A 25,094-nucleotide genomic window follows, 5' to 3' on the forward strand; every position below is an offset into this window, starting at 1 on the left:
GAAACAGATTCCGATAATTTCCGATATTACATTTTAAAGCATTTATCAGCCGATAACTTCGGCAGTCCGATAGTGTTTCCCATAAACTGCCAAGATACCTTTGGCTATGGGCGTGGCTATGGGCGTGGTCACCATGACATCATCGAGTAATTTGCATAATTTACTACAATGATATAATTTTCTCTAAAAAGGCTAAAAAAATGTATACTTACTAATTAATAATAACAGTTTTGTTTTAAACGTCCATCCATCCATCCATTTTACAATATAATTACAACACTTTATGTACATATTTATATACAGATTTGAACAATAAGTTATTAACTGAAATATATTTATTAATTGTGGTTCTTACAAAAAATATATCTTATAAAATATAAAAGTTAAAATGTCTCTTAAAGCTCTGCCCCTTTAATTAGTGCATACTAAATAATTTAACTTTAGCCTACTACTACAACCATATTATTTACCAGCAACATAAAGTGAAACAGAGGCAGATGTGTCCTGCCACAGTCAGTAACAAATAAACAGAAAACAGTAGTGGTCAAATACAAATAAGGCAAGAAGAGAAGTATCCTACACTTCTCTTTTGTAAAGTAAATATGGGTATCTACATCAACTATATGATTTGCCTAAGAAGCTGGACAGGACAAAAAAAAAATAAATATTTTTTTATTTTTTATTTTTATTTGTGGCGGATGTAATTCTTTCGTGGCGGGCCGCCACAAATAAATGAATGTGCTGGAAACACTGCGATATTATCGGACATCTCTATTTAAAAGATATACAACTGCATGCAGTACATATATTTTTCTGTCAAAATTGAAAGAACAAATTAATTTAGTAAGAAAAGATAAAGTACTTTATTAACGCATATTATTTCCAGCCTTTTGCAGGCCACGTAAAATGATGTGGCGTGTAATGTGTGTGACACCTGTTCGCGCTGGACGTGGTGTCCACTAGGGCTCTTGCAGCCTCATTCGACTGTTTCAAGATTTTTTTTTGAGACAACTTTTCAGCTTCAAAATCTTTTTTGCTCTGTTACAGCCAGAGTGGGTCAGATTTGAAATGTTGCATAAGTAAGGACATTTAGAACACACAGAATATATACCTGATGGTGTACAGGCGTGGAATAACCCACTACATTCAGGTAATTTGTAGATGGTGACTATAGTTGTCTTCTCCGTCAATGCTGCCCTCGGACCACCAAAGTTTGACCTGTATTTTTACAATCCTGGTTACGGCCTTGACCATTTATAATATTAATGTGAAGCGTTTGAACCAGATTAAATGTCTTTGGAATCAAACCCAATTAATTTTCCGTCATGCCAAGAACATGTAATTATGTGCAGGTGTAACTCCACTGCGGATCAAATGTGCCGCTGATTTTCTGGGTTTTCAGCCTCTGCTGACAGGCTGTCGGCATGTTCTTGACAGCTGATTGATGGCGCGCAAGTCCGTAATAGTTCATTAGGCTGACTGAACACTGCTCACAAAATAAGCAAAATCCATCATAACTAGGGATGTCCAATACTGGCTTTTTTGCCGATATTCCGATATTGTCCAACTCTTAATTACAGATACCGATATCAACCGATACCGATATATACAGTCGTGGAATGAACACATTATTATGCCTAATTTTGTTGTGATGCCCCGCTGGGTGCATTAAACAATGTAACAAGGTTTTCCAAAATAAATCAACTCAAGTTATGGAAAAGCGGTGGGTGCATATTGTAGCGTCCCGGAAGAGTTAGTGCTGCAAGGGGTTCTGGGTATTTGTTCTGTTACGGTGCGGATGTTCTCCCGAAATGTGTTTGTCATTCTTGTTTGGTGTGGGTTCACAGTGTGGCGCATAATTGTAACAGTGTTAAAGTTGTTTATACGGCTACCCTCAGTGTGACCTGTATGGCTGTTGATCAAGTATGCCTTGCATTCACTTGTGTGTGTGAAAAGCCGTAGATATTATGTGACTGGGCCGGCCTTTAAGGTTTATTGGCGCCCTGTACTTCTCCCTACGTCCGTGTACACAGCGGCGTTTTAAAAAGTCATAAATTGTAATTTCTTAAACCGATACCGATAATTTTGAAACCGATACTGATAATTTCTGATATTACATTTTAAAGCATTTATCGACCGATAATACAGGCAGTCCGATATTATCGGACAGCCCTAGTTCTTACTTTACATATTTCAAAAATCAATATCTCCCATAAATGATAGTTTTCTCCTCTTAATTGAAATAACCTAAGAATACAAGCTGAAAGGCTGTTGTTCTTTACTCAAAACACAATTTCCATTGTTTTTAAAAACACAATATCTGAAAATTTTAACACATTAGAACTTATGAATAATGGATTGGTAGGTTCATAGTAGCACGCTTTGTGTATTATTCTAATGACCCTTTTTTGAAGTTTAATTATTGGATCTATGTTTGTTTTATAAACATTTCCCCAAACTTCAACACAACATGTTAGATGTGGAAAAATAAAAGAATAATATAACATACGCAGACATTTCTTATTCAGCAAGTGTCTTACTTTATACAAAAAATAGCAATGGATTTGGATATTTTTAGAGCTGTCCGATAATATCAGACCGCCGATATTATCGGCCAATAAATGCTTTAAAATGTAATATTGGAAATTATCGGTATCGGTTTCAAAATTATCGGTAATCGGTTTCAAAAAGTAAAATGTATGACTTTTTTAAACGCCGCTGTGTACACGGACGTAGGGAGAAGTACAGAGCGCCAATAAACCTTAAAGGCACTGCCTTTGCGTGCCGGCCCAGTCACATAATATCTACGGCTTTTCACACACACAAGTGAATGCAAGGCATATTTGGTCAACAGCCATACAGGTCACACTGAGGGTAACCGTATAAACAACTTTAACACTGTTACAAATATGCGCCACACTGTGAACCCACACCAAACAAGAATGACAAACACAGTTCGGGAGAACATCCGCACCGTAACACAACATAAACACAACAGAACAAATACCCAGAACCCCTTGCAGCACTAACTCTTCCGGGACGCTACAATTTACACCCCCCGTAACCCCCCTCCCCCCCACACACACACACACACACACACGCACACACACCACCACCACCCCAACCACGCCCCCCAACCACGCCCCCCACAACCCCGCCCACCAATAATGCACTTTGTGACTTCAATAATAAATATGGCAGTGCCATGTTGACATTTTTTTCCATAACTTGAGTTGATTTATTTTGTAAAACCTTGTTACATTGTTTAATGCATCCAGCGGGGCATCACAACAAAATTAGGCATAATAATGTGTTAATTCCACCACTGTATGTATCGGTATCGGTAATTAAGAGTTGGACAATATCGGAATATCGGATATCGGCAAAAAAGCCATTATCGGACATCTGTAATTTTTATATATTATATTTTAATATATAAATAGAATATTTTAATAATATATATTCTATGTGGCGGGAAAAAATTACCTTATTAAAAAAATACTAAAGAACAATCCATCAGCCCTATAAGTCCTCCTAACTGCTATAAAATTATAAAATGATTTTGCTGAATAGACGATATGTCTAATATTTGTTATTTACGACCGTCCAAACGTTGGATGGAGGATTCTTGTCTGTCCATCATCGCTTAAGCACTGATCCTGCAGCCGTGTCAGTTTGCACGTTCTTCCCGCGCGTGCTAAGTAAAACGCAAAATAGTGCTCGCAAACAGTGATGAGTGTTGATAAATCACATAGCGCGTGCTAAATAAACTATATTTGCATCTTCTCCTCCCATATTGTGGGTGTTTCAATGATCAGCATATATTTTGCACGTTTAGTAGATCAGCTTTGCGTGTGCTATCAGTTACTGCAACCATGTCATTGTGGGGATGACTACAAGTTTATCTATCCAACCATCCATCCATCCATTCATCCGATACACCCGGTCTGCCGGAGAATAGGAAGACAAAGCAGGAGGGATCAGTGTTGCCAACTTAGCAACTTTGTTGCTATATCTAGAAGTGACTAGCGACAAATCTACAACATAGGAAAATTATATTGTAGCGTCCCGGAAGAGTTAGTGCTGCAAGGGGTTCTGGGTATTTGTTCTGTTGTGTTTATGTTGCGTTACGGCGCGGACGTTCTCCCGAAATGTGTTTGTCATTCTTGTTTGGTGTGGGTTCACAGTGTGGCGCATATTTGTAACAGTGTTAAAGTTGTTTATACGGCCACCCTCAGTGTGACCTGTATGGCTGTTGACCAAGTATGCCTTGCATTCACTTATGTGTGTGTAAAAGCCGCATATATTATGTGACTGGGCCGGCACGCTGTTTGTATGGAGGAAACGCGGACGCTAAAGGCACTGCCTTTAAGGCACGCCACCCATACTGTTGTCCGGGAGGAAATCGGGAGAATGGTTGCCCCGGGAGATTTTCGGGAGGGGCACTGAAATTCGGGAGTCTCCCGGGAAAATCGGGAGAGTGAAACCGATACCGATAATTTCCAATATTACATTTTAAAGCATTTATTGGCCGATAATATCGGCAGGCCGATATTATCGGACATCTCTAGTTATGTTAATGTATTTAATTTAGTGATCACCTGGTATATAATATCTTCACCATGTTTTTCTACAGAGTTTTGGAGCAGCACCAGTTATCCCAAGACCAGTGGGAGGAAAGGATTCAGGTGTGGCACGAGGAGCACCGCGGGATGCTAAAGTGAGTTTTTTTGTTTGATTCCCGTCTTATCAGGTAACATTGGTGCTGAACACAACGACCTGTCCATACAGGGAGGACGCCATAATAGAGTACCTGAAAATCGCCCAGGACCTGGAGATGTACGGCGTCAACTACTTTGACATCAAGAACAAGAAGGGCACCATGCTGTGGCTGGGAGTGGATGCCCTGGGACTCAATATTTATGAGAAGGAAGACAGGTAAGCTGTCGGCATCCATTTTGAGTGGTTGGGAACAGCAACTTAGATCAAACTGGGTAGAACGTAATCATTAATAATCCCTTAGGGCAGTGGTTCTTAACCTGGGTTCGATCGAACCCTAGGGGTTCGGTGAGTCGGGTTCGGCGGAGGTCGAGACACACCCGACTCATCGTGTAAATAAAAACTTCTCCCTATCGGCGTATTACGGATACGGCAACAGCGGAAGTCAGACTGATTTGCAGGTGTGTAATTTGTTGTGAATTTTTGCACTGTGTTGGTTTTGTTGTTTGAACAAGGTGATGTTCATGCACGCTTCATTTTGTGCACCAGTAATAAAACATGGTAACACTTTAGTATGGGGAACATATTCACCATTAATTAGTTGCTTATTAACATGCAAAATAGTAACATATTGGCTCTTAACTAGTCATTATTAAGTACTTATTAATGCCTTATTCTGCATGGCCTTATTATAAGCTAACCCTCTAACCCTGGCTCTAACCCTCTAACCCTAACCAAATAACTCTAAATTAAGTCTTTGTTACTTAGAATATGTTCCTCTAGTGTCCAAAAAGCTCTAAATTAAGTCTTTGTTACTTAGAATATGTTCCCCTAGTGTCCAAAAAGCTCTAAATTAAGTCTTTGTTACTTAGAATATGTTCCCCTAGTGTCCAAAAAACTCTAAATTAAGTCTTTGTTACTTAGAATATGTTCCCCTAGTGTCCAAAAAGCTCTAAATTAAGTCTTTGTTACTTAGAATATGTTCCCCTAGTGTCCAAAAAACTCTAAATTAAGTCTTTGTTACTTAGAATATGTTCCCCTAGTGTCCAAAAAACTATAAATTAAGTCTTTGTTACTTAGAATTTGTTCCCCTAGTGTCCAAAAAGCTCTAAATTAAGTCTTTGTTACTTAGAATATGTTCCCCTAGTGTCCAAATAACTCTAAATTAAGTCTTTGTTACTTAGAATATGTTCCCAGAGTGTCCAAAAAGCTCTAAATTAAGTCTTTGTTACTTAGAATTTGTTCCCCTAGTGTCCAAAAAGCTCTAAATTAACTCTTTGTTACTTAGAATTTGTTCCCCTAGTGTCCAAAAAACTCTAAATTAAGTCTTTGTTACTTAGAATATGTTCCCCTAGTGTCCAAATAACTCTAAATTAAGTCTTTGTTATTTAGAATATGTTCCCCTAGTGTCCAAATAACTCTAAATTAAGTCTTTGTTACTTAGAATATGTTCCCCTAGTGTCCAAAAAGCTCTAAATTAAGTCTTTGTTACTTAGAATTTGTTCCCCTAGTGTCCAAAAAACTCTAAATTAAGTCTTTGTTACTTAGAATATGTTCCCCTAGTGTCCAAATAACTCTAAATTAAGTCTTTGTTATTTAGAATATGTTCCCCTAGTGTCCAAATAACTCTAAATTAAGTCTTTGTTACTTAGAATATGTTCCCCTAGTGTCCAAAAAGCTCTAAATTAAGTCTTTGTTACTTAGAATATGTTCCCCTAGTGTCCAAATAACTCTAAATTAAGTCTTTGTTACTTAGAATATGTTCCCCTAGTGTCCAAATAACTCTAAATTAAGTCTTTGTTACTTAGAATATGTTCCCCTAGTGTCCAAAAAGCTCTAAATTAAGTCTTTGTTACTTAGAATTTGTTCCCCGAGTGTCCAAAAAGCTCTAAATTAAGTCTTTGTTACTTAGAATATGTTCCCCTAGTGTCCAAATAACTCTAAATTAAGTCTTTGTTACTTAGAATATGTTCCCAGAGTGTCCAAAAAGCTCTAAATTAAGTCGTCGTTACTTAGAATATGTTCCCCTAGTGTCCAAAAAGCTCTAAATTAAGTCTTTGTTACTTAGAATATGTTCCCCTAGTGTCCAAATAACTCTAAATTAAGTCTTTGTTACTTAGAATATGTTCCCCTAGTGTCCAAATAACTCTAAATTAAGTCTTTGTTACTTAGAATATGTTCCCCTAGTGTCCAAAAAGCTCTAAATTAAGTCTTTGTTACTTAGAATTTGTTCCCCGAGTGTCCAAAAAGCTCTAAATTAAGTCTTTGTTACTTAGAATATGTTCCCCTAGTGTCCAAATAACTCTAAATTAAGTCTTTGTTACTTAGAATATGTTCCCAGAGTGTCCAAAAAGCTCTAAATTAAGTCGTCGTTACTTAGAATTTGTTCCCCTAGTGTCCAAAAAGCTCTAAATTAACTCTTTGTTACTTAGAATATGTTCCCTTTGTGTCCAAATAACTCTAAATTAAGTCTTTGTTACTTAGAATATGTTCCCCTAGTGTCCAAAAAGCTCTAAATTAAGTCTTTGTTACTTAGAATTTGTTCCCCTAGTGTCCAAAAAACTCTAAATTAAGTCTTTGTTACTTAGAATATGTTCCCCTAGTGTCCAAATAACTCTAAATTAAGTCTTTGTTACTTAGAATATGTTCCCCTAGTGTCCAAAAAGCTCTAAATTAAGTCTTTGTTACTTAGAATATGTTCCCCTAGTGTCCAAATAACTCTAAATTAAGTCTTTGTTACTTAGAATATGTTCCCCTAGTGTCCAAATAACTCTAAATTAAGTCTTTGTTACTTAGAATATGTTCCCCTAGTGTCCAAAAAGCTCTAAATTAAGTCTTTGTTATTTAGAATTTGTTCCCCGAGTGTCCAAAAAGCTCTAAATTAAGTCTTTGTTACTTAGAATATGTTCCCCTAGTGTCCAAATAACTCTAAATTAAGTCTTTGTTACTTAGAATATGTTCCCAGAGTGTCCAAAAAGCTCTAAATTAAGTCGTCGTTACTTAGAATATGTTCCCCTAGTGTCCAAATAACTCTAAATTAAGTCTTTGTTACTTAGAATATGTTCCCCTAGTGTCCAAATAACTCTAAATTAAGTCTTTGTTACTTAGAATATGTTCCCCTAGTGTCCAAATAACTCTAAATTAAGTCTTTGTTACTTAGAATATGTTCCCCTAGTGTCCAAAAAGCTCTAAATTAAGTCTTTGTTACTTAGAATATGTTCCCCTAGTGTCCAAAAAACTCTAAATTAAGTCTTTGTTACTTAGAATATGTTCCCCTAGTGTCCAAATAACTCTAAATTAAGTCTTTGTTACTTAGAATATGTTCCCCTAGTGTCCAAAAAGCTCTAAATTAAGTCTTTGTTACTTAGAATATGTTCCCCTAGTGTCCAAATAACTCTAAATTAAGTCTTTGTTACTTAGAATATGTTCCCCTAGTGTCCAAAAAGCTCTAAATTAAGTCTTTGTTACTTAGAATATGTTCCCCTAGTGTCCAAAAAACTCTAAATTAAGTCTTTGTTACTTAGAATATGTTCCCCTAGTGTCCAAATAACTCTAAATTAAGTCTTTGTTACTTAGAATATGTTCCCCTAGTGTCCAAATAACTCTAAATTAAGTCTTTGTTACTTAGAATATGTTCCCCTAGTGTCCAAATAACTCTAAATTAAGTCTTTGTTACTTAGAATATGTTCCCCTAGTGTCCAAAAAGCTCTAAATTAAGTCTTTGTTATTTAGAATTTGTTCCCCGAGTGTCCAAAAAGCTCTAAATTAAGTCTTTGTTACTTAGAATATGTTCCCCTAGTGTCCAAATAACTCTAAATTAAGTCTTTGTTACTTAGAATATGTTCCCAGAGTGTCCAAAAAGCTCTAAATTAAGTCGTCGTTACTTAGAATATGTTCCCCTAGTGTCCAAATAACTCTAAATTAAGTCTTTGTTACTTAGAATATGTTCCCCTAGTGTCCAAATAACTCTAAATTAAGTCTTTGTTACTTAGAATATGTTCCCCTAGTGTCCAAAAAGCTCTAAATTAAGTCTTTGTTACTTAGAATATGTTCCCCTAGTGTCCAAATAACTCTAAATTAAGTCTTTGTTACTTAGAATATGTTCCCCTAGTGTCCAAATAACTCTAAATTAAGTCTTTGTTACTTAGAATATGTTCCCCTAGTGTCCAAATAACTCTAAATTAAGTCTTTGTTACTTAGAATATGTTCCCCTAGTGTCCAAAAAACTCTAAATTAAGTCTGTTACTTAGAATATGTTCCCCTAGTGTCCAAAAAGCTCTAAATTAAGTCTTTGTTACTTAGAATATGTTCCCAGAGTGTCCAAAAAGCTCTAAATTAAGTCTTTGGTACTTAGAATATGTTCCCCTAGTGTCCAAAAAACTCTAAATTAAGTCTTTGTTACTTAGAATATGTTCCCCTAGTGTCCAAAAAGCTCTAAATTAAGTCTTTGTTACTTAGAATATGTTCCCCTAGTGTCCAAATAACTCTAAATTAAGTCTTTGTTACTTAGAATATGTTCCCCTAGTGTCCAAATAACTCTAAATTAAGTCTTTGTTACTTAGAATTTGTTCCCCTAGTGTCCAAAAAACTCTAAATTAAGTCTTTGTTACTTAGAATTTGTTCCCCTAGTGTCCAAATAACTCTAAATTAAGTCTTTGTTACTTAGAATATGTTCCCCTAGTGTCCAAAAAACTCTAATTTAAGTCTTTGTTACTTAGAATATGTTCCCCTAGTGTCCAAATAACTCTAAATTAAGTCTTTGTTACTTAGATTTTGTTCCCCGAGTGTCCAAAAAACTCTAAATTATGTCTTTGTTACTTAGAATATGTTCCCCTAGTGTCCAAATAACTCTAATTTAAGTCTTTGTTACTTAGAATATGTTCCCCTAGTGTCCAAATAACTCTAAATTAAGTCTTTGTTACTTAGAATATGTTCCCCTAGTGTCCAAAAAACTCTAATTTAAGTCTTTGTTACTTAGAATATGTTCCCCTAGTGTCCAAATAACTCTAAATTAAGTCTTTGTTACTTAGATTTTGTTCCCCGAGTGTCCAAAAAACTCTAAATTATGTCTTTGTTACTTAGAATATGTTCCCCTAGTGTCCAAATAACTCTAAATTAAGTCTTTGTTACTTAGAATATGTTCCCTTAGTGTCCAAATAACTCTAAATTAAGTCTTTGTTACTTAGAATATGTTCCCCTAGTGTCCAAAAAACTCTAATTTAAGTCTTTGTTACTTAGAATATGTTCCCCTAGTGTCCAAATAACTCTAAATTAAGTCTTTGTTACTTAGATTTTGTTCCCCGAGTGTCCAAAAAACTCTAATTTAAGTCTTTGTTACTTAGAATATGTTCCCCTAGTGTCCAAATAACTCTAAATTAAGTCTTTGTTACTTAGAATATGTTCCCCTAGTGTCCAAATAACTCTAAATTAAGTCTTTGTTACTTACAATATGTTCCCCTAGTGTCCAAAAAACTCTAAATTAAGTCTTTGTTACTTAGAATATGTTCCCCTAGTGTCCAAAAAACTCTAAATTAAGTCTGTTACTTAGAATATGTTCCCCTAGTGTCCAAAAAGCTCTAAATTAAGTCTTTGTTACTTAGAATATGTTCCCAGAGTGTCCAAAAAACTCTAAATTAAGTCTTTGTTACTTAGAATATGTTCCCCTAGTGTCCAAAAAGCTCTAAATTAAGTCTTTGTTACTTAGAATATGTTCCCCTAGTGTCCAAATAACTCTAAATTAAGTCTTTGTTACTTAGAATATGTTCCCCTAGTGTCCAAAAAACTCTAAATTAAGTCTTTGTTACTTAGAATATGTTTCCCTAGTGTCCAAAAAGCTCTAAATTAAGTCTTTGTTACTTCGAATTTGTTCCCCGAGTGTCCAAAAAGCTCTAAATTAAGTCTTTGTTACTTAGAATATGTTCCCCTAGTGTCCAAATAACTCTAAATTAAGTCTTTGTTACTTAGAATATGTTCCCCTAGTGTCCAAAAAACTCTAAATTAAGTCTTTGTTACTTAGAATATGTTCCCCTAGTGTCCAAAAAGCTCTAAATTAAGTCTTTGTTACTTCGAATTTGTTCCCCGAGTGTCCAAAAAGCTCTAAATTAAGTCTTTGTTACTTAGAATATGTTCCCCTAGTGTCCAAAAAACTCTAAATTAAGTCTTTGTTACTTAGAATATGTTCCCCTAGTGTCCAAAAAGCTCTAAATTAAGTCTTTGTTACTTAGAATATGTTCCCCTAGTGTCCAAAAAGCTCTAAATTAAGTCGTTGTTACTTAGAATATGTTCCCCTAGTGTCCAAATAACTCTAAATTAAGTCTTTGTTACTTAGAATTTGTTCCCCGAGTGTCCAAAAAACTCTAAATTAAGTCTTTGTTACTTAGAATATGTTCCCCGAGTGTCCAAATAACTCTAAATTAAGTCGTTGTTACTTAGAATATGTTCCCCTAGTGTCCAAAAAACTCTAAATTAAGTCTTTGTTACTTAGAATATGTTCCCCTAGTGTCCAAATAACTCTAATTTAAGTCTTTGTTACTTAGAATATGTTCCCCTAGTGTCCAAAAAACTCTAAATTAAGTCTTTGTTACTTAGAATATGTTCCCCTAGTGTCCAAATAACTACATTAAGTATGTGTTACTTAGAATATGTTCCCCTAGTGTCCAAAAAACTCTAAATTAAGTCTTTGTTACTTAGAATATGTTCCCCTAGTGTCCAAAAAGCTCTAAATTAAGTCTTTGTTACTTAGAATATGTTCCCCTAGTGTCCAAATAACTCTAAATTAAGTCTTTGTTACTTAGAATATGTTCCCCTAGTGTCCAAAAAGCTCTAAATTAAGTCTTTGTTACTTAGAATATGTTCCCCTAGTGTCCAAAAAGCTCTAAATTAAGTCTTTGTTACTTAGAATATGTTCCCCTAGTGTCCAAAAAACTCTAAATTAAGTCTTTGTTACTTAGAATATGTTCCCCTAGTGTCCAAAAAACTCTAAATTAAGTCTTTGTTATTTAGAATATGTTCCCCGAGTGTCCAAAAAGCTCTAAATTAAGTCGTCGTTACTTAGAATATGTTCCCCTAGTGTCCAAATAACTCTAAATTAAGTCTTTGTTACTTAGAATATGTTCCCCTAGTGTCGAAATAACTCTAAATTAAGTCTTTGTTACTTAGAATATGTTCCCCTAGTGTCCAAATAACTCTAAATTAAGTCTTTGTTACTTAGAATATGTTCCCCTAGTGTCCAAATAACTCTAAATTAAGTCTTTGTTACTTAGAATATGTTCCCCTAGTGTCCAAAAAGCTCTAAATTAAGTCGTCGTTACTTAGAATATGTTCCCCTAGTGTCCAAATAACTCTAAATTAAGTCTTTGTTACTTAGAATATGTTCCCCGAGTGTCCAAAAAGCTCTAAATTAAGTCTTTGTTACTTAGAATATGTTCCCCTAGTGTCCAAAAAGCTCTAAATTAAGTCTTTGTTACTTAGAATATGTTCCCCTAGTGTCCAAATAACTCTAAATTAAGTCTTTGTTACTTAGAATATGTTCCCCTAGTGTCCGAAAAGCTCTAAATTAAGTCTTTGTTACTTAGAATATTTTCCCTAGTGTCCAAAAAGCTCTAAATTATGTCTTTGTTACTTAGAATATGTTCCCCTAGTGTCCAAAAAACTCTAAATGATGTCTTTGTTACTTAGAATATGTTCCCCTAGTGTCCAAATAACTCTAAATTAAGTCTTTGTTACTTAGAATATGTTCCCCTAGTGTCCAAAAAGCTCTAAATTAAGTCTTTGTTACTTAGAATATGTTCCCCTAGTGTCCAAATAACTCTAAATTAAGTCTTTGTTACTTAGAATATGTTCCCCTAGTGTCCGAAAAGCTCTAAATTAAGTCTTTGTTACTTAGAATATTTTCCCTAGTGTCCAAAAAGCTCTAAATTATGTCTTTGTTACTTAGAATATGTTCCCCATACTAAAGTGTTACCAAAGACATATAACTTCGTCTTGAATTTGAAAAAAAAAACATTTTATTTTTCCCTAAAGAGTTCGGTGAATGCGCATGTGAAACTGCTGGGGTTCGGTACCTCCCACAAGGTTAAGAACCACTGCCTTAGGGACATTTTTTTTTTTTTTGAATGATACGCACTTTGCGATTATCCAAGGGAAGCCTCTCCTATGCGGTGACTTGCGCCGTAACCATGGTTACGTCAACTGGTTTTTCAAGTTGCGCGGCACTTCGGAATGTGCTTACAAGGCGACGCCGAGGCTTCTGTGTTCAGATGTAACTCTTTAGAAACCACCGTGCTGCTCTCCCTCAGCGTGTATCGTCGGACAAAATCATCAAATGCTGCAAGTGCATGAAATCTTGCAGTTTGGACGGACAAACTCTGGTCCGCACCAAAAAGATGCACAATTTAGTGTTCACATACTAGGATTTGTGTAGAGAACATTTGCATAAATGACATCGCTGGGCAGATTTGTGACATAACTTAAATATTTCACTCCGCTGGGTGTAATTAGGCGGTCTTTTTTAGACTTTATGAAAAGCTTTTAAAATGTAATGAGCCCCGTTGCAGCACTAGCATTTTAGTGATTTATTGTGATAATTTAAACCATGGTCAGGATCTTGGGTGTGCGCAACATGCACATATGAACTCAAGTGAACTGAACCCTTCTCTCAAGCGGCCTTCGTCCACTTGTGTTGTGCACGCCAGGGTTTGGATCATTCATATGTTTGAGCTTTATTTAAAGGCCTACTGAAATGAATTTTTTAAATTTAAACGGGGATAGCAGATCCATTTTATGTGTCATACTTGATCATTTCGCGATATTGCCATATTTTTGCTGAACGGATTTAGTAGAGATCATCGACGATAAAGTTTGCAACTTTTAGTCGCTGATACAAAAAAGCCTTGCCTGTAGCGGAAGTAGCGTGACGTCACAGGTTGAAAGGCTCATCACATTTCCCCATTGTTTACACCAGCAGCGAGACCGATTCGGACCGAGAAAGCGACGATTACCCCATTAATTTGAGCGAGGATGAAAGATTTGTGGATGAGGAACGTGAGAGTGAAGGACTAGAGTGCAGTGCAGGACATATCTATTTTCGCTCTGACCGTAACTTAAGTACAAGCTGGCTCATTGGATTCCACACTTTCTCCTTTTTCTATTGTGGATCACGGATTTGTATTTTAAACCACCTCGGATACTATATCCTCTTGAAAATGAGAGTCGAGAACGCGAAATGGACATTCACAGTGACTTTTATCTCCACGACAATACATCGGCGAAGCACTTTAGCTACGCAGCTAACGTGATAGCATCGTGCTTAAATGCGGGTAGAAACAAAAGAAATAAGCCCCTGACTGGAAGGATAGACAGAAGATCAACAATACTACAATCAGGAGACACCGAACCAAACACTGGACCTGTAACCACACGGTTAATGCTGTGCCGCCTGTCGAAGCCTAGCAATGCTGTTGCTAACGACGCTATTGAAGCTAACTTAGCTACGGGACCTCGTCAGAGCTATGATAAAAACATTAGCGCTCCACCTACGCCAGCCCTCATCTGCTCATCAACACCCGTGATCACCTGCGTTCCAGCGATCGACGGAGCGACGAAGGACTTCACCCGATCATCGATGCGGTCGGCGGCTAGCGTCGGCTAGCGTCGGCTAGCGCGTCTGCTATCCAAGTCAAAGTCCTCCTGGTTGTGTTGCTGCGGCCAGCCGCTAATACACCGATCCCACCTACAGCTTTCTTCTTTGCAGTCTCCATTGTTCATTAAACAATTTGCAAAAGATTCACCAACACAGATGTCCGTATTGGCATGTGTTGCAATGTTAAGATGTCATCATTGATATATAAACTATCAGACTGCGTGGTCGCTAGTAGTGGCTTTCAGTTTTCCCTTGCCTCCGTCGCCATGTGATGGCTTCTGTGGGCTTCAGTTGCTTCTCTTTAAAGCAGTGGTTCTCAAACTTTTTGTCACCGAGTAACACCTCAGAAAAAAGCTCTCCAAGTATCACCATAATGACCAACATTAAAACACAGTAGCGTAGTAGGCCTAAGTCTTCATTAAAACAAGGCAGTTTGTTTTTTTTAACAAGTAAATGTAATATTTTTGGCCACTGTAACATTATACACAGTTTGAACAGTAACACTGTGGTTGAGTATGGGAAAATGAAACACTGTACTTTAATCAAGTGATTCTGTGGCGTACCACTAGTGGTACTCGTACGTACTACAGTTTGAGAATCACTGCTTTAAGGTATGAGGAGCTTGGTTCTACCAATGCCTTGAGATCAATCAATCAATCAATGTTGATTTATACAGCCCTAAATCACAAGTGTCTCAAAGGGCTGCACAAGCCACAACGACATCCTCGGTTCAGAGCCCACATAAGGGCAAGGAAAAACTCACAACCCAGTGGGATGTCAATGTGAATGACTATGAGAAACCTTGGAGAGGACCCCCCCCCCCCTTGGGGAGACCGGATGCAATGGACGTCGAGTGGATCTAACATAATAGTGAGAGTCGAGTCCATAGTGGATCTAACATAATAGTGAGAGTCCAGTCCATAGTGGATCTAACATAATAGTGAGAGTCCAGTCCATAGTGGATCTAACATCATCGTGTGAGAGTCCAGTCCATAGTGGATCTAACATAATAGTGAGAGTCCAGTCCATAGTGGATCTAACATAATAGTGAGAGTCCAGTCCATAGTGGATCTAACATAATAGTGTGAGAGTCCAGTCCATAGTGGATCTAACATATTAGTGAAAGTCCAGTCCATAGTGGATCTAACATAATAGTGAGAGTCCAGTCCATAGTGGATCTAACATAATAGTGAGAGTCGAGTCCATAGTGGATCTAACATAATAGTGAGAGTACAGTCCATAGTGGATCTAACATCATAGTGTGAGAGTCCAGTCCATAGTGGATCTAACATAATAGTGAGAGTCCAGTCCATAGTGGATCTAACATAATAGTGAGAGTCCAGTCCATAGTGGATCTAACATAATAGTGTGAGAGTCCAGTCCATAGTGGATCTAACATATTAGTGAAAGTCCAGTCCATAGTGGATCTAACATAATAGTGAGAGTCCAGTCCATAGTGGATCTAACATAATAGTGTGAGAGTCCAGTCCATAGTGGATCTAACATATTAGTGAAAGTCCAGTCCATAGTGGATCTAACATAATATTGAGAGTCCAGTCCATAGTGGATCTAACATAATAGTGAGAGTCGAGTCCATAGTGGATCTAACATAATAGTGAGAGTACAGTCCATAGTGGATCTAACATCATAGTGTGAGAGTCCAGTCCATAGTGGATCTAACATAATAGTGAGAGTCCAGTCCATAGTGGATCTAACATAATAGTGAGAGTCCAGTCCATAGTGGATCTAACATAATAGTGTGAGAGTCCAGTCCATAGTGGATCTAACATATTAGTGAAAGTCCAGTCCATAGTGGATCTAACATAATAGTGAGAGTCCAGTCCATAGTGGATCTAACATAATAGTGTGAGAGTCCAGTCCATAGTGGATCTAACATATTAGTGAAAGTCCAGTCCATAGTGGATCTAACATAATAGTGAGAGTCCAGTCCATAGTGGATCTAACATAATAGTGAGAGTCCAGTCCATAGTGGATCCAACAGAATAGTGTGAGAGTCCAGTCCATAGTGGATCTAACATAATAGTGAGAGTCCAGTCCATAGTGGATCTAACATAATACTGGGAGTCCAGTCCATGGTGTATCTAACATAATAGTGAGAGTCCAGTCCATATTGGATCTAACATAATAGTGAGAGTCCAGTCCATAGTGGATCTAACAGAATAGTGTGAGAGTCCAGTACATAGTGGATCTAACATAATAGTGTGAGAGTCCAGTCCATAGTGTTTCTAACATAACAGTGAGAGTCCAGTCCATAGTGGATCTAACATAATAGTGAGAGTCCAGTCCATAGTGGATCTAACATAATAGTGAGAGTCCAGTCCATAGTGGATCTAACATAATACTGGGAGTCCAGTCCATGGTGGATCTAACATAATAGTGAGAGTCCAGTCCATAGTGGATCTAACATAATAGTGAGAGTCCAGTCCATAGTGGATCTAACAGAATAGTGAGAGTCCAGTCCATAGTGGATCTAACATAATAGTGTGAGAGTCCAGTCCATAGTGGATCTAACATAATAGTGAGAGTCCAGTCCATAGTGGATCTAACATAATAGTGTGAGAGTCCAGTCCATAGTGGATCTAACATAATAGTGAGAGTCCAGTCCATAGTGGGGCCAGCAGGAGACCATCCCGAGCGGAGACGGGTCAGCAGCGCAGAGATGTCCCCAAACGATGCACAGGCGAGCGGTCCACCCCGGGTCCCGACTCTGGACAGCCAGCATCTCATCCATGGCCAGCGGACCTATGCCCCCCTTCCACATAGGAGAGGGGGGCAGAAAAGAAAAGAAACGGCAGATCAACTTGTCTAAAAGGGGGTTCTATTTAAAGGCTAGAGTATACAAATGAGTTTTAAGATGGGACTTAAATGCTGAGATAACTTCTGTTGTGAACTGGCACTATATAATTAAAACTGCTACTATACTAGCAGCATTTTAACCGAACAGATGAATTTTACGTCAGTGAACAAAAATGGAAGAGAAGCTGACAAAGTCAACTAAGCACATCTTTTGACTTTTAAAGACAGTTTTTTTTTCTTCTTTTTTTCAGTTTAGTGACTTCACGGCTGTGTGGGCGCACAACCTTTGCAAAGGTTATGATGGCTGGAAAGCAAAGATCACATCCACATTGTTGTCTCGATTCCACAAGCGTGTGTCAGCGACAGTAATTGAGTGAAATTCCAGTTCAGGCGGTGCAGTGCAAGTTCTGAACGCTAAATTCCCCAGAAGGCGCATGGCAGTCCTATTACAACACACGTCTGCCCCTTTCTTTGTTTTCTTTGTTTTCTTCCCCGTCTGGACGCGCCCCAGAATCATGCCTCGCACTCGTGGATTCAGTCGCACGGTTTTGCTGTCAGGGATTGATTGTGTTCATGTGTTTGCTCCACCAGATTGACCCCAAAGATCGGCTTTCCCTGGAGTGAAATCAAAAACATCTCTTTCAATGACAAAAAGTTCATCATCAAGCCCATCGACAAAAAATCACCAGTGAGTAATTCCTGTGGACTGTTCCACCTTATGTACGGCCTTCGTTCTATTTTTACAGTAGAGACAGACTTGTATTTTTAGCTCTCGTCCAATTAGTAAATCATCAAAATATGTGGCCTCATTCTGTTCTTTAATCTTACTCTTGGAACCAGTGTTACTTTTGACAGCAGTCTAGTATTGGTTATAGTCTATGGTCTTTTAGTTTTAGTCAAATTGTAACCATTTAAATCGTGGGTTCTTAACTTTTTGGACTTTTCCACTACAAAGCGGAATTGACAACTACAATTCAGTTCAATCCAGTTTGTTCAATAGGCATGTGTTTGTATTCCAGATAAAGTCCAAAGTTTGTACCGTATTTTTCGGAGTACAAGTCGCTCCGGAGTATAAGTCGCACCGGCCGAAAATGCATAATGAAGAAGGAAAAAACATAATATAAGTCGCAGTCCAAAAGTCACAGTCTGCAAGGGATACAGTCCGTAAGCACACATGATTGTGCGTGCTGCTGGTCCACTAATAGTACTAACCTTTAACAGTTAATTTGACTCATTTTCATGAATTACTAGTTTCTATGTAACTGTTTTTATATTGTTTTACTTTCTTTTTTATTCAAGAAAATGTTTTTAATTTATTTATTTTATTTTATTTTATTAATTTTTTTTAAAAAGTACCTTATCTTCACCATACCTGGTTGTCCAAATTAGGCATAATAATGTGTTAATTCCACGACTGTATATATCGGTATCGGTTGATATCGGTATCGATTGATATTAGTGATGTCCGATAATGGCTTTTTGCCGATATCCGATATTCCGATATTGTCCAACTCTTTAATTACCGATACCGATATCAACCGATACCGATATCAACCGATATATGCAGTCGTGGAATTAACACATTATTATGCCTAATTTGGACAACCAGGTATGGTGAAGATAAGGTACTTTTTTAAAAAATTAGTAAAATAAGATAAATAAATTAAAAACATTTTCTTGAATAAAAAAGAAAGTACAACAATATAAAAACAGTTACATAGAAACTAGTAATGAATGAAAATGAGTAAAATGAACTGTTAAAGGTTAGTACTATTAGTGGAGCAGCAGCACGCACAATCATGTGTGCTTACGGACTGTATCCCTTGCAGACTGTATTGATATATATTGATATATAATGTAGGAACCAGAATATTAATAACAAAAAGAAACAACCCTTTTGTGTGAATGAGTGTGAATGGGGGAGGGAGGTTTTTTGGGTTGGTGCACTAATTGTAAGTGTATCTTGTGTTTTTTATGTTGATTTAATAAAAATAAAAAAAAATAAAATAAACGATACCGATAATAAAAAAACCGATACCGATAATTTCCGATATTACATTTTAACGCATATATCGGCCGATAATATCGGCAGGCCGATATTATCGGACATCTCTAATTGATATCGGTGTCGGTAATTAAAGAGTTGGACAATATCGGAATACCGGATATGGGCAAAAAGCCATTATCGGACATCCCTACATATATTACATAAATATACAAATACATAAATAATTTGTGTAAATAAACACGTATTTGTAAATATATTTTTGAGATTTGAAAATATATACAAATAAAATGTATAAATATAAAAATGTGACATACAGCCAAAACTAATGTTAAGTATCCAAACAACAGATTAATAATTTTTTATTACATTTTAGATAGAATCATGTTACAACAGAAAGTAACTACCGTATTTTCCGGAGTATAAATCGCTCCGGAGTATAAGTCGCACCGGCCGAAAATGCATAATAAAGAAGGAAAAAAACACATATAAGTCGCACTGGAGTATAAGTCGCATTTTTTGGGGAAATGTATTTGATAAAAGCCAACACCAAGAATAAACATTTGAAAGGCAATTTAAAATAAATAAAGAATAGTGAACAACAGGCTGAATAAGTGTACGTTATATGAGGTCGCTACAGTGTGTTTATTATACAGGTTATGTAACGTAAATGAAGTATTGTTGACGGTTTTTAAATGCATTTTTAAAGTGATTTAGCTGTAGAATTGATTACTCCCGTTAGCTGCATTGCCAGCTACTTAGCACGAGACGATTTTTACATGTTTTACATGTTTACATAGGGACGGCGTGGCGAAGTTGATAGAGTGGCTGTGTCAGCAATCGGAGTGTTGCTGGTTACTGGGGTTCAATTCCCACCTTCTACCTTCCTAGTCACGTCCGTTGTGTCCTTGGGCAAGACACTTCACCCTTGCTCCTGATGGCTGCTGGTTAGCGCCTTGCATGGCAGCTCCCGCCATCAGTGTGTGAATGTGTGTGTGAATGGGTGAATGTGGAAATACCGTCAAAGCGCTTTGAGTACCTTGAAGGTAGAAAAGCGCTATACAAGTATAACCCATTTACCATTTATTTATTTATGTTAGAATGCAAAAAAAAACAACCTTTTGTCTCCTTGTCTCTTTTAATGATTGTAAACGACAGGCAAAATTCCCCCCAAAAAGTGCAGTTCCCCTTTAAGGTTACAAGAAAAAAATGATAACAAATTCATAAAATTACAATTTAAAAAAAAAAAAAGCTTAAAACCTCACCAATCCTCTCTGGAAAACGTAAATTCAGCCAATTACAAAAGAGCTTGCAAAATCCAAAGTCATTAGTTATAATGAATTAAAACTGTACAGCAATTAGACACACAATCGAGTGTCTGTTTTAATTCTTTAAAATGAGTAAAACATGAACACAGTATTTTTTTGTAATTATGTGCTTTTTAAGGTTAAGGTTACAAAAAAACTTTAAAAATTGTAAGATATTCATGAAATCACGATTAAAAAAACGTCTCAAAACCTCGCAAATTTCGCTGCAACTCGCTAAAAAGATGATGCGAATTAAAAAAAAAAAAACTTGCAAAATCCAAATTCATTACCGCATTTTTCGGAGTATAAGTCGCTCCGGAGTATAAGTGGCACCAGCCGCAAATGCATAATAAAGAAGGAAAAAAACATATATAAGTCGCACTTGAGTATAAGTCGCATTTTTGGGGGAAATGTATTTGATAAAAGCCAACACCAAGAATAGACATTTGAAAGGCAATTTAAAATAAATAAAGAATAGTGAACAACAATAAGTGTACGTTATATGAGGCATAAAGAAGCAACTGAGAACGTGCGTGGTATGTTAACGTAACATATTATGGTAAGAGTCATTCAAATAACTATAACATATAGAACATGCTATACCAGTGTTTCCCACACATTCATTTATTTGTGGCGGCCCGCCACAAAATAATTACGTCCGCCACAAATAAAAAAAATAAAAATACTTTTTTTTTTTTTTTTTGTGTCCTGTCCAGCTTCTCAGGCAAGTCATATAGTTGATGTAGATGCCCATCTGGCTGTTCAGATTTACTTTACAAAAGAGAAGTGTAGGATACTTCTCTTGTTGCCTTATTTGTATTTGACCACTACTGTTTTCTGTTTATTTGTTACCGACTGTGGCAGGACACCTCTGCCTCTGTTTCACTTTATGTTGCTGGTAAATAATATGGTTGTAGTAGTAGGCTAAAGTTAAATTATTTAGTATGCACTAATTAAAGGGGCAGAGCTTTAAGAGACATTTTAGCTTTTATATTTTATAAGATATATTTTTTGAAAGAACCACAACTAATAAATATATTTCAGTGAATAACTTATTGTTCAAATCTGTATATAAATATGTACATAAAGTTTTATAATTATATTGTAAAATGGATGGATGGATGGACGTTTAAAACAAAACTGTTATTATTAATTTGTAAGTATACATTTTTTTAGCCTTTTTAGAGAAAATCATATCATTGTAGTAAATTATGCAAATTACTCGATGATGTCATGGTGACCACGCCCATAGCCACGCCCCCACCGCCACAGGTATCTTGGCAGTTTATGGGAAACACTGTATACGTTTACCAAACAATCTGTCACTCCTAATCGCTAAATCCCATGAAATCTTATACGTCTAGTCTCTTACGTGAATGAGATAAATAATAATATTTGATATTTTACGGTAATGTGTTAATAATTTCACACATAAGTCGCTCCTGAGTATAAGTCGCACCCCCGGCCAAACTATGAAAAAAACTGCGACTTATAGTCCGAAAAATACGGTATTAAATGTAAAAACAAATATGTTGATCGGTCCAAGGGGAGAGAAAAGTGTTCAATATCTCCAATCACATTGAAACCAATTCAAAACTGTTATGCTGCTTTGACATTAATTGAAAAAAATAAACAATATGTAATAACGAAGCAAACATTTTTTTAAAGTAATGATTTTTATACACTATATCTTTAGGGAAAATGTCGGGTTACATTTAGAGATGTCCGATAATATCGGACTGCCGATATTATCGGCCGATAAATGCTTTAAAATGTAATATCGGAGATTATCGGTATCGGTCTCAAAATGATCGGTATCGGTTTCAAAAAGTAAAATGTATGACTTTTTAAAAGGCCGCTGTGTACACGGACGTAGGGAGAAGTACAGAGCGCCAATAAACCTTAAAGGCACTGCCTTTGCGTGCCGGCCCAGTCACATAATATCTACGCCTTTTCACACACACAAGTGAATGCCAATGCATACTTGGTCAACAGCCATACAGGTCACACTGAGGGTAGCCGTATAAACAAGTTTAACACTGTTACAAATATACAGTACGCCACACTGTGAACCCACACCAAACAAGAATGACAAACACATTTCGGGAGAACATCCGCACCGTAACACAACATAAACGCAACAGAACAAATACCCGGAACCCCTTGCAGCACTAACTCTTCCGGGACACTACAATATACACCAACCCCGCCCACCTCAATTTTGACATGCTCTCTCAAATTCCAAGCTGCTGTTTTGAGGCATGTTAAAAAAAATAATGCACTTTGTGACTTCAATAATAAATATGGCAGTGCCATGTTGGCATTTTTTTTCCATAACTTGAGTTGATTTATTGTGGAAAACCTTGTTACATTGTTTAATGCATCCAGCGGGGCATCACAACAAAATTAGGCATCATAATGTGTTGATTCCACGACTGTATATATCGGTATCGGTAATTAAGAGTTGGACAATATCGGGATATCGAATATCGGCAAAAAAGCCATTATCAGACATCTCTAGTTACATTATAAACCTAAATAGTAGGGTGGTTTTAGAAATACGGCCGTAAATCTGTCACGAGGAAGGCGTTTGAGGTGATGCTTTGGAATCGGCGTGGCCGCGATGCTGCTAAACCAAACTAAAACTGTGACAAAGGACATGTTGACTCACTCCTTAATAGAAGTTTAATATCCATGAGGCCATGCGGTCCATCAAAGTAGAACCAGCAAACACTTGCAGAGCAGATGACCAGTGGAGGATCAGCTACAAGTGCCCTGTTGCCATAATCATGTGGCCCCTTTAGTGGTTGTGGCCCTAAACAACAGCATAGAGTGTTTATGCTAGATCATACACTACCGTTCAAAAGTTTGGGGTCACATTGAAACTGCCATGTCCTGTTATTTACAGCTGTACCACTTAAAAAAGAAACTTTTTTCCACTACATTATTAGTGCAAAATCTTACTAAGAACAGGCTCATTTATGTGTTCTCACTCTCAAATTTGCAGGACTTTGTGTTCTATTCGCCGAGACTGCGCATAAACAAACGCATCCTGCAGCTGTGCATAGGCAACCACGATCACTACATAGGTCGACGTAGGCCGGACTCCATCGAGGTGCAGCAGATGAAGAATCAGGCCAGAGAGGATAAGCTACAGAAACATAAGGAAAGGTAAAACATTGTTTTATTGTCTAATAGTAGCCATAACTACTGACTTATACAAACCCCATTTCCATATGAGTTGGGAAATGGTGTTAGATGTAAATATAAACGGAATACAATGATTTGCAAATCCTTTTCAAGCCATATTCAGTTGAATATGCTACAAAGACAACATATTTGATGTTCAAACTGATAAACTTTTGTTTTTTTTTGCAAATAATCATTAACTTTAGAATTTGATGCCAGCAACACGTGACAAAGAAGTTGGGAAAGGTGGCGATAAATACTGATAAAGTTGAGGAATGCTCATCAAACACTTATTTGGAACATCCCACAGGTGAACAGGCAAATTGGGAACAGGTGGGTGCCATGATTGGGTATAAAAGTAGATTCCATGAAATGCTCAGTCATTCACAAACAAGGATGGGGCGAGGGTCACCACTTTGTCAACAAATGCGTGAGCAAATTGTTGAACAGTTTAAGAAAAACCTTTCTCAACCAGCTATTGCAAGGAATTTAGGGATTTCACCATCTACGCTCCGTAATATCATCAAAGGCTTCAGAGAATGTGGAGAAATCACTGCACGTAAGCAGCTAAGCCCGTGACCTTCCATCCCTCAGGCTGTACTGCATCAACAAGCGACATCAGTGTGTAAAGGATATCACCACATGGGCTCAGGAACACTTCAGAAGCCCACTGTCAGTAACTACAGTTGGTCGCTACACCTGTAAGTGCGAGTTAAAACTCTCCTATGCAAGGCGAAAACCGTTTATCAACAACACCCAGAAACGCCGTCGGCTTCGCTGGGCCTGAGCTCATCTAAGATGGACTGATACAAAGTGGAAAAGTGTTCTGTGGTCTGACGAGTCCACATTTCAAATTGTTTTTGGAAACTGTGGACGTCGTGTCCTCCGGACCAAAGAGGAAAAGAACCATCCGGATTGTTATAGGCGCAAAGTGTAAAAGCCAGCATGTATGATGGTACGGGGGTGAATTAGTGCCCAAGACATGGGTAACTTACACATCTGTGAAGGCACCATTAATGCTGAAAGGTACATACAGCTTTTGGAGCAACATATGTTGCCATCCAAGCAACGTTACCATGGACGCCCCTGCTTATTTCAGCAAGACTGTGCCAAGCCACGTGTTACATCAACATGGCTTCATAGTAACAGAGTGCGGGTACTAGACTGGCCTGCCTGTAGTCCAGACCTGTCTCCCATTGAAAATGTGTGAAGCCTAAAATAGCACAAGGGAGACCCCCGGACTGTTGAACAACTTAAGCTGTACATCAAGCAAGAATGGGAAAGAATTCCACCTGAGAAGCTTCAAAAATGTGTCTCCTCAGTTCCCAAACCTTTACTGAGTGTTGTTAAAAGGAAAGGCCATGTAACACAGTGGTGAACATGCCCTTTCCCAACTACTTTGGCGCGTGTTGCAGCC

The 25,094-nt window shown here is 37.3% G+C and overlaps 1 protein-coding gene across 2 annotated transcripts in view; it reads left to right on the forward strand.

Moving 5' to 3' along the window:
• ezrb (ezrin b) overlaps positions 1-25,094 on the forward strand; it is a 105,706-nt gene that overhangs the window by 55,264 nt on the left and 25,348 nt on the right. For both annotated transcript variants that reach the window (XM_062034909.1, XM_062034910.1), the window contains exons 5-8: positions 4,637-4,720; positions 4,792-4,938; positions 17,768-17,864; positions 23,496-23,659. In XM_062034909.1, the coding sequence (XP_061890893.1) occupies positions 4,637-4,720; positions 4,792-4,938; positions 17,768-17,864; positions 23,496-23,659 (492 nt within the window). The remainder of the gene's footprint in view (positions 1-4,636; positions 4,721-4,791; positions 4,939-17,767; positions 17,865-23,495; positions 23,660-25,094) is intronic.

This window comes from Entelurus aequoreus, linkage group LG23, assembly GCF_033978785.1.
Source record: "Entelurus aequoreus isolate RoL-2023_Sb linkage group LG23, RoL_Eaeq_v1.1, whole genome shotgun sequence".
Taxonomy (NCBI): Eukaryota; Metazoa; Chordata; class Actinopteri; order Syngnathiformes; family Syngnathidae; genus Entelurus; species Entelurus aequoreus.